Raw genomic sequence first — 10454 nt, forward strand, 5'->3', positions numbered from 1 at the left:
CCGGTTCGTACATATGTATGTTGACAGCATACGAGCGGATTCAAATACAAACACGTGTGTAAAGAAAGTTAGGTTTGGTTTCAAATATAGAAAAATTCTTATGCGTTCTCGTCATCTTTTTATAATTATATTTTAAAGATAAAAAATCTTAAATATTTGTATCTGCTTAATCCGTTTATATTAATATCAAATACCCAAATTAAAAAGAGACATTTTTTGAAACATGTCTCACAATCATCCTTTTATTGGCTCGCTCAATCGCATTTCTTTTGCTAATAGAAAAAAAATCAAGTGAAGTAAATTAAAGATTGATGGAACAAAAAGAGATAAATAAAGATATAATCAACAATGTTGTCGTCAACAGTATTATGCCAACCTTTAGCATGCACCTGTGAGATGTGAGTCATTCAGTACAAAGGTAGAGCTGTAAGAGAAATACCACTTTAATTCACATGCATCATGTAATCTTTTTTGCTTGAAAATTCATGAGTACAATCCATACATTGAAAATTCATGATTGGCTTTACCTCTCATGTATATACTTAATCTAAGCTTGGGATGACCCCTTAAACAACTTATTACCTTGAGAGCCCAGCCAAATACTAGAAACCTCCACAGTTATACATTTACCAGACTAAGATAGCAGACATTAAAATTCATCATCATCCTTGCAGATACTAGTATTGTTCACAAGGAATTCCAGCAGCCAGCTTGTGATGAGGCATGGGATAGCATTTCCTCCATCTTTCTTTTGCATGACCGTTGAAAAACCTGCAAGCAAACGAGCATAACGTCATCAGCCAAAAGCCAGATCAGTTTTTTTTTTTTTTCTTCTTTAACTAGATCTAACCAATATGGCATTCTTGTATCTTCCTTTTCTTCATTTGATGATAATTCAGTAGAACAACAGCCAATGCCTACTGATATATATATTGAGAAGAACTGGATGAGCCATCTTGATGTAAAATTAATTTACTATGGTTAAATGTTACCTTCAGAATGTATCAGCTACTGAACTATTCTGCACAAGCACTGGCATTTCTGTTATAGTGCTATCACTTGGCAAATAAATGCTAATGGTTAATTGCCAGTAGTCATAATGTACAGATAAGCCTTTCCTTAATATGAATCTAAGTACATGATACAACGGAATCTCCTTTGAAGCCACATTATGTACAAAGTACAAACAACTAACATGGAGCAGAAAGTCCCAATTAGGATTTGTAAAAATGCTGAGTAGCCATTATGCTAATTCTTATGACTCATCAGGCTTTGGCTCAAGCACTACAGAGATTTTCTCTTTGTGATCACCACGCAGAACTTCCACAGTCACCTAAAGTAGAGGAGGGCAACAGAGAATTAGTTTAAAGCATGAATAACACCTACATGCAACTGCACCACAAAAAAGTTCTTATTCACTATACAATTATTATAAGGTATTGGAAACTTAAAGAGGTTGCACATGAAGTTACTCCAGCAAAAATGTGGCTAATGACTCAAAGTTGCTTCATTCAACAAATTTCTAGAAAAAAAATTATATTTGATCTTAATTCCACTAGCAGTAATAATTTAAAAGTTCATCCTTAAAAGAAGTAATATTTGATCTTCAGTGTTACTCTAACTTGAAGAGAAGAAGATGCCCCTACAAGCAAAAATAAATGGGAAATAAAATAGTTTATTGCTATAATACAAGAAAATGGTTAAGAGATATGGTATGCTAACATTATAAAAATTATCCTTAGTAACAGCAACAGCATCCATTTTTTTTCATTCAGATACACCATCATCAGCAGATCCAAGGCAGCATGCAATCCTTCTCAAGTTTTATTCACAATTTTCTTTTATGTGTGTAATGATCTCAGTCATATCGGGATTGGGTGGTAACTGACAGCCTTGTTTTTCCAGGAAAACAACCATTTTGAGTGAGACGGAATAACCAACTTTGTTTAATTGGTTGGACCAGCTTTGTTGACAGAAATGCACACATGGGTGACCTGAACTTTCATCATGAAAAAATTGTTCAAAACTCATGCTTATTGATTCATTGTAGCATGATATGACATACATCTGTACCCAAGAGCCACAAGGATATTCACATATAGTAATGAAACACCAGTCGATGCATTTTTTATTAGGAATTGCGGTTTCATGATTCTTTTCCCAATTCAATAAAGCACAGCTTACAGAAGTACACTGGATGGTGTGACAAATTAAAACTAAGTACCATGCAGATCTGCAAGTTTAAGTTTCCAGATATAAAGCATAATGTTTTCAGCAAAAATAATAATTCTCCATATCAAGAAAGAAAGAAACTGAAATTACCGTATCACCAACTTTGCATTGATCCAAGATTCGATACAAATCACTGCCATTTGTGACTTTTTTACCATTCACTGATGTAATGATATCTCCCAAAATAAGCCGGCCATATGCATCCCGCTTGGTTGGTTGCAGGCCCTGTGAATATCAAAGTATTGTGCAAGCTTGATCCATCTTTCAAAATCCAAAAACAAAATTAAACACACAACTCCATCTACAGATACATGAACATGAAACACTCTTGACAAAGATTGCTGAATGAAATTTCTTGACCCATGAAGCCATACAGTGAGTATGTTACTTGTTAAGGAACACCATAGTCAGGTAATCGAATGGTCAGACAGCTGAATTTCGAAAAATAACTTGCTTCGTTATGTAATTAGTGATGGCACATAGTCAAGCTTAACCATGCAGTTCACCCTCGAGGTTGATTTTCCTTCGGACATCCTCTTTGTTAATAGTATGCTGGCATGTCGGCTATTCCTGAGAGATCTCTTTAGCTATCATTTATTTTATATATTTATCTTGTTCATGAAGTCTACATAACATTAGAAGTTGTATTTTGTTATCGACATGGAAGAACACATGAGAAGTGTCTACAGAAGATAGTGCCCTAAACATATTGTGTACATAGCAAACCTTGACAGATACATCAGAAGGTTTCCACTCATTTCTAATATAAAAAATTGTGGTGAATCCTTTGAAGCGTGAAGTAAACGAATTGGTGGACTTCCTGCTTGTTGAAACTAATTTCAGTAAGATTTCAAGAACAATTAGCCTGATAGCTCTAGCACGAATAGTACCATTTTAATGGTTTTGGGATTTTTTTTTCTTTCTGACATACAACCAAATATTAAGATTCAGCATTATCAAATTCCATCACAATTCTTGCAGAAATCATGGAATTACAAAAGATACGTATCCAATGATTGGTAAGAGATACTTGAAGAAACATAAAAGAAAAGATTAATATGTTATCTATAAATTGGTAGCAAATCATTTAGGCAAAGAACAAAATTAATTTAATGAAAGCCAATGACAATACCGCTTTTCCAGCTGGACCATTTGCAGGAGCATCCAAGACAAGCACTCCACTAACTCCAAGCTGTTCAACTGACTGATCTGGTGCAAATTTGATTCCTAATATAGGTCGTGTAACTTTTCCAAATTTTACAATCTGATCAACGATACCATTGACCTAAAATTTTGCAATTAGAGTTTGTTTCGATAAGCCACTAACTCAATGGCTCTACTATATATATTTAATAACTATTTAATAACTAGAGTCAGCTAAATAAAAATAACGCACTGTATCAACTGGAATGGAAAATCCAACACCAGAGGATGCTCCAGAGGGGGAGTATATCGCTGTGTTTATGCCTATCAAGTTTCCGGAACTATCAAGCAGTGGACCACCACTATTACCAGGATTTATAGCTGCATCAGTCTGTATTACATCCTGTATAGGACGTCCGGTGGCAGCAGAGCTTATTTCTCTCCGAAGTCCACTGCAGAAGTGCAACATGGACAGAATCCATATGATAACAAATTAAGAAAGAAGATAAATATGTTACATATTTCAAATATCAATAAATCTTGCAGTTTAGTATATTATCAGCAGAAATTAGACAAGGTCATGGCCTGCCACTATTTTACTGCAACACCTGGTTCTATGTTTCAAGCAATCAAGTGTCTGATAGTAAAAACAGCAGAAAAGATTGTTAACCTGATAACACCGGTAGTAAGCGTGTGATCCAGGCCAAACTGCAAACAGAATCCACAAAAGAAAAGAAATTGTAATAATTTCTTTAAATAATTTGCTAACTGCACACTAAATGGTGTGATCATTGTAAATCAGAAAATTTTGTAAAATCCTTTACCAACAGGGCATGTTTCGTAGAATTATCACTAAGTGAGCAAAAAAATCCCAGATTTTGCTGATGGAAACTTGAGTTAGAAAATAAACATAAAACCTCATAATTAGATTTTCCAAAAGAAAATTATTTATTGAGGTTTCATTTTCAGCATCAGAAAATGACACCATTTTCTTACTTTTCTTTAGTTACAGAAGAAATAAACATGCCAAGGATATGTTATCCACACGTAAAGATAGAGAAAGTAGCCCCTATAATAGCTACTTAACAAAATCTTCCTGAATTTTAATATCAAAACCAGCTCAATTTACACTTAATGTCCTATGCTCATCGATCCACCACGAAGTACATTTTTTCTAAGAAAACATGATAATGGTGTAGAGGTTTCAGAGATCATGGAATAAAACAACCATAAATAGCCTCAATGTTCCATGAAAAGTTAGAGAGGGTGATCCTAGAAAAGTTTCTTTGGAGTGGGTTTCTCTGTATTATCAGGAATGCAACACTTAAAAGAACTTTGCCCTTCTATATCTATTTGCTGATTGTGCTTAAGGGTGAGAGGAAAGTTTATGGTACAAGAGTCGCCTGCAACAAAGAAAATCTAAAACAGACAACTTGCAGATTGTTGGATTACTCACAGGATTGCCAATGGCATAAACTTTTTGACCCACTAGCAGGTCCGATGAGATGCCAACCGGTATGGGTCGCAACTTTTCCTTGGGTGCATCAATGCGCAAGACAGCAACATCCTTGTCTTGGTCAAATCCGACGACTCTTGCTTCGTATGTGGTCTGATCAGCCAAAGTAACCCTGTAAGCAACGAGAAATTCCAGCATCATTCCAATTGCGAGAACGACAATCCAAACATCTTAAAACAACAAGCAAACAGTGAGTGACGAAACAAGAACCAAAACTAAAAGCATGTTCAACGGCAAGGTACTCTTATTGACACTAATGAATTGAACAAGTTTCGAACAGAAACAACTAGTTGTAGAAACGGTAACGGAGGATCCAAGAAGATGAACCTGAGGTCGGATGCCCCGCGGATGACATGGTAGTTGGTCACGATATGGCCGTCCTTGTCCCAGACGAAGCCCGAGCCGGAGCCCTGCGGCACCTCCAACACGTCCAGCGTGAAGGCATCTTGCCTACATCCAAAAGCACCGATTTTTATCGCTCACAAGACCGAACTATCGCGCGCGAACCAAATCGAATCGAGGGAGCAACCGCGCGGCGAGGTTGGTGATGTAGACGACGGAAGGGGTGTTCTCCTGGAAGAGCCGCACGGTGGCGAGCTCGTCGGATTGGAGCCTCCTCGGGGTGGTGACGACGAAGGCGGAGGCTGGGTCGACGTCGGAGACGAGGAGCGACGCGGAAAGGGCGACGGAAGCGAGGACGGTGATGACGGATTCGAACAGCCCACTGGTCGCCGCGATCGGCGTTAATCTCTGGAGGAGGAGAAAGATTCGGGAGGGGCATGCAATCGACTTATCAGATCTCTTTAGGAGTAATCTCGGAGGAACGGAGGTGGAGAAATTGGGGCCGAAAGCTCTTATTAATCTTGGAGAGTGAGATGGTGATTTTGAGGATGAAGAGGAGGAAGAGAAACAGGAGAAGAGAGAGAGTGGCGACGAGGAGGAGGCGACGGCGGCAGCAGCAGCAGCCATTGTTAGCCGGACAAGCGGACGAGCTGCTTGCTTTGCTCGCGAACTTGCGATCGGTACCACCAATTATTTCGGGCGAGCAAAACGGATATAATTAGATTATTTGAGTGGACAGATCAGTAACGCGCACCAAATCACCGTGTCCGCCGGACTGGAAGAATCACGAGGCAGGCAAATCGACCTGATTGGGTTCCCTGTTGAGAACGGCAATCAGTACGCTAACCCGGAAATGCTAATCTGACTCGGACCAAATCTTTATCATGATTCGATTAGGACGCGTTAATGTTAGGTTCATATAAATGTGGTTCGGCCGTGTCCATGCAAAATAAATGGGTCCATAAGAAGCATCTCACATGTGTAGGAAACCAGTTGTAACCCTTGCCATTATTGACAGGGATGTCGGGTTGGTATCGGGTATGGCTCCATATTGGATCCAAACAAATTGCTAGATCAGACAGGGATATTGGGTTCAAGTCCGAAACGACTAGAAACCCGAAACAGGACATGAACGATGAGTCCATTTGGGGGCGTCTACTAAGCTTTCTGGAATCGGATTCAAATATTAGTAGAATTCGACCCGACAATGATCATATAAGAACAACGATTGGGCTCACCCGCCCACGACTTGTTTCCATCCAACCCAACCCGACACGCGACGACCCACCGCTTTACGATCCTTGATCCGGCATCTTGTTTGGCTAAATGTACGGCCACGATGTGCTTCTTTTCGACGGCTGTTTAAACGTGTCTCGCCGGTGGTTAAATCTCTGCAGTCTGTTATCGGGGGAGGAATCCACCCCAAACTTGGAGCTTTTAGGTCTTTGGAAACCCTAATTCTCGGATTTGCTCCCTGTGTTGTTGTCAGTTCCATCTCTCGTCCGGTATTGCTTTGGCTTGATACATCGTTATGTTTCTAATTTGATTCTGTAACCTCTATGTGGATACCAAAAATCACTGGATAGATTTTCCTTTTTAGCGGTAGTTCACGACGACTATTATGAGTTGGATTTCTGATTTGTTTGACGGAATTCTATTTCTGATGACCCCATATGTTTGATATGTGCCTACTCGTATAAGATCGCTTTGTACACAGATGTATTGATTAATCATCATTTATATGAAGAATGAATTACGCTCTGTAGATATTGTTTTATCGATTATTCATATGGTTATGTTATTTCCTGGTTGTTATGGAGTCAAATTTAAGATGGGGTCAAGTGATGGTTAATTAATCTGCAGGAAATGGCTGAATCAAAACCCACCATGAGGAAGCCAGAGTTTACTAAGGTTGATCAGCTCAGGCCTGGTACCACCGGTCATACGCTCACAGTGAAGGTGGTGAGCTCAAAGATGGTGCTGCAGAAGGGGCGAACTGCTGGCCCACAAGTTCGTCAGATGCGCCTAGCGGAATGTTTGGTGGGGGATGAAACTGGAATGATCGTCTTCACAGCCAGGAATGATCAAGGTAGGGTCTCTCTTCTTCTTTTTCTTTAGATAAAAAGGACTAAGTTTTAAGATTTGGCTTGGTGGATGGTCTTCAGTAATTACACATGGCTATTATGCACATATGGATAAGCTTCCATTCTGTTTTGAAAAGTTAGTGTACATTGTCTTATCTTTCATGATAAATATTGGTATATGTAGCAGTAATTTATATGTATTTATATAGTGAAATTAATGCCTTTAGAAATGTGCAATTAGTTCACTTTATAGCTGAGAAATAAAAAAGGAAAAAATACTATTAAACAATAAGTGAAAGATTTTTGAGATAATTGATACAATGTTGGTTACTCCCTTGTTTCATTTAACTTGGTTATTTGTATTTTTCCAGTTTTTATTATTATAGAATATGAATGATATCGGAGTTGCTTCAGAGAGATAATTAAGGGAAAAATTAATGGAGAGAAACCCTCCCCGGCTGATAGCTAGATAAATAATGGGAATTACCTCTTCCACATGTTTTGAGTAACATGAACTGAATGTATGACCTGAAAGTTCATTATAAGATACTTTCGAAATGGTTGTGGTTTTTAGCAACTTTAGAATGAATATAAAGGAGATTTCTTACCTAAAGGTTCTCCTTTGGTTACATCATAGGGTTTGTGTTCTGCCCGTACTCTCCAATGCTCCTAAATTTTCTGCTGCTGCTAATGGCCTTAGCTTCATTGTGTTGTATCTTTTCTTTTCTTTCATCTTTTAGCCTTGTGTCAAAAATAATGCACGCCTTTTTGTGTGCTATAGCACCTTTTTTTTTCTCATCCTACTTTTATATGATCATTTTCGCAAATCTCAATTATTTTTTCATTGGCATTAATAAAGATCCACTATAGGTTGGAGGGTTTCTTTGACAGTCGAAAGTGACTGCTTTTGATCAATGATTAGGACCCTTTTTTTACCTAGAACAGAATATTGCACCCTATATGATGACTCAATTACTGGATAAGTTACCTTGTGCATCTTCTTGGCACATCAATCCTAAGTAGAACTTCTACTTCCTGAATCATGTGACATTGGCATAAAGGTGATGACTTATGGTCAATAACTTATTGACTCATGACTGTTCTAATATACAGAAATGTGGAGAACATATAATTGTGCATCTTCTTGGTGTTGTGATCCTAAGAAGAAATTCTACCATCTGAATTTTATGAAATCGACATAAAGATGATTACTTAATCTAGTCATTATGAATACTTAAATTACTTATCTATTGCTCTAATATGCACAGCATGTAAAGAATATATAATTTGATTGTGGAGGAAATGTACCAATATGGGAGATACACATGCAAAATACTTGGTCTGTTGATGAGTTGTTGTTTCTTTTTAGCTAAAAAACATGTAATTTGGTTATGGTGGAAATGTAAAAAGATGGGAAATATTCTATTAAGTTATTGTGGCAGACATAACCTTGGAAATTCTTGGTTCTGCTCTAATATGAACAAGATATAAAGAATATATAATTTGGTTGTGGGGGAAATGTTCCAAGATGGGAGATACACATGCAAAATACTTGGTCTGTTGATGAGTTGTTTCTTTTTAGCTAAAGAAAATGTAATTTGGTTCTGGTGGAAATGTAAAAAGATGGGAAATATTCTTGTAAGTTATTGTGGCAGACATATAAGGTTGGAAATTCTACACATATCAAGATTGAACTTTGTCATTGGAGTAGCATAGTTTATGGTCCTTCCAGGTGAATAAACACATTGCCATCATTCACAGCAAAGACATACTATGAAGAGACAAAAACAACTCAAGAAAAGAGTAAAAAATGAGTAGTAGATCGGTCAGTTTACATTTTAATTTGAATGAAACCTTAGTCTTGCTATAATTATGCAATCACATGCCAAAACACAGTGAGGCTGTGGGCATGTATAGAAAATGTTACATTTATGACTACAATGGCATCTGTTACATTTGCAACTTTGGAGGGATGCTATTTGCTTATGTAACTTTTTTGTTCCAAGTTTCCTAGATATAACAGTACTTGCCAAAGCAGTTCATTGCTGCATGAATTCCAGCAACCTTCCTTAAACATTGAATTAGATGTTTCTAACCTGATATTTTGTATCTCTAATGAGATGCTGACAATTGGTGAAAATGCATTATGTGCATTAGTTTCTTGTTAATGGTCTCATTCCTGAAGTTTATAACAAAATCATATTTCAAATTCGTTTATAATAAAATCATATCTGAAATTCCTGAAATTTATGAATAATCATATTTGAAGTTCCAGCAAGTTTATACTTGCACTCTGTACCTTCTTCATAGTAGAATATGCTTGCATTTCGTCCTGTTTAACTAATTTATACATCAAATTTCTCATAAATTTTTAAATAAGATACTAATATTAAAGTGGGTGTCTTAGTAGGCTCCTAAGGTGGGCAATTAGTTGTCCTCCCAAGGCCAGTGTTACCTGTGGATCCATCTTTTAGAACAGTGAATGCATGTAGTTATCTGTGCAATGGTAATTTCTCTTTTTTCTCCGGTACAATCTGAGATACTAATCTACAATCACAACCGATCATGGGGTTTTTTTTTTTTTTATGAAGTCAATGATTTGATAAAATTGTTGGCAAGCTTCATATTTTTGATACTTTTCTTGTATTATATATATATATATACTGGTCTGATGCTTGAAATTTCATAATCACAGTGGATGTGATGAAGCCAGATTCAACCATAATACTCAGGAATGCAAAGATTGACATGTTTAAAGGATCAATGAGGCTTGCTGTGGACAAATGGGGACGTATAGAAGTCACAGATCCGGCTGATTTCACCGTGAAAGAGGACAGCAATTTGTCTTTGATCGAATACGAACTGGTGACAGTTGTTGAACAGTAGCTGAAAAATAGTTATGCAAAGGCATGGCTCTCCCTCTCTTATCTCTAATCTGAAGTTGCTCAGCTGAAGGTTTTTTGAGGTTGAAAGACAAGTCTTAGATATAATCATCAGGAAGCTACCTTCCGGACATGAAAACACTCAGCGATACAATGGCAACATGCTGGTAATCACAAAACATTATCATCTAGAATCAGATTGCTTTTCACAAAATATTTTCAGTTTCAAATGCTATTGCATTGTTCTTACTGTTA

General features: G+C 37.3%; 2 protein-coding genes across 4 annotated transcripts; one reads left to right on the forward strand and one right to left on the reverse strand.

The window, feature by feature from the left end:
* Positions 1-425: 425 nt before the first annotated feature.
* Positions 426-5934, reverse strand: LOC103986282 (protease Do-like 1, chloroplastic). Of its 2 annotated transcripts, XR_010493296.1 has the most exons (9): positions 5421-5934; positions 5219-5341; positions 4832-5003; positions 4046-4083; positions 3629-3827; positions 3365-3517; positions 2323-2457; positions 1196-1333; positions 426-771 (listed from the first exon to the last, which is right to left on the reverse strand). XR_010493296.1 is itself a non-coding variant. In XM_009404243.3 (8 exons), exons 1-8 carry the CDS (start codon positions 5858-5860, stop codon positions 1256-1258), a joined length of 1338 nt encoding a protein of 445 aa, XP_009402518.1. In that variant the 5' UTR covers positions 5861-5934; the 3' UTR covers positions 1103-1255. The 2 variants fall into 2 exon arrangements, 1 of the variants encoding a protein (XP_009402518.1); XM_009404243.3 differs by lacking the exon at positions 426-771 and having other exon boundaries at positions 1103-1333.
* A 606-nt stretch (positions 5935-6540) lies between these two features.
* LOC135629741 (uncharacterized protein At4g28440-like) lies at positions 6541-10454 on the forward strand. 2 transcript variants are annotated; one of them, XM_065137620.1, is made up of 3 exons: positions 6541-6717; positions 7097-7322; positions 10013-10454. In XM_065137620.1, exons 2-3 carry the CDS (start codon positions 7100-7102, stop codon positions 10201-10203), a joined length of 414 nt encoding a protein of 137 aa, XP_064993692.1. In that variant the 5' UTR covers positions 6541-6717; positions 7097-7099; the 3' UTR covers positions 10204-10454. The 2 variants fall into 2 exon arrangements, with proteins under 2 accessions (XP_064993692.1, XP_064993691.1); XM_065137619.1 differs by having other exon boundaries at positions 6580-6738.

Source organism: Musa acuminata, chromosome BXJ3-1 (assembly GCF_036884655.1).
Source record: "Musa acuminata AAA Group cultivar baxijiao chromosome BXJ3-1, Cavendish_Baxijiao_AAA, whole genome shotgun sequence".
In the NCBI taxonomy this organism is placed as follows: domain Eukaryota; kingdom Viridiplantae; phylum Streptophyta; class Magnoliopsida; order Zingiberales; family Musaceae; genus Musa; species Musa acuminata.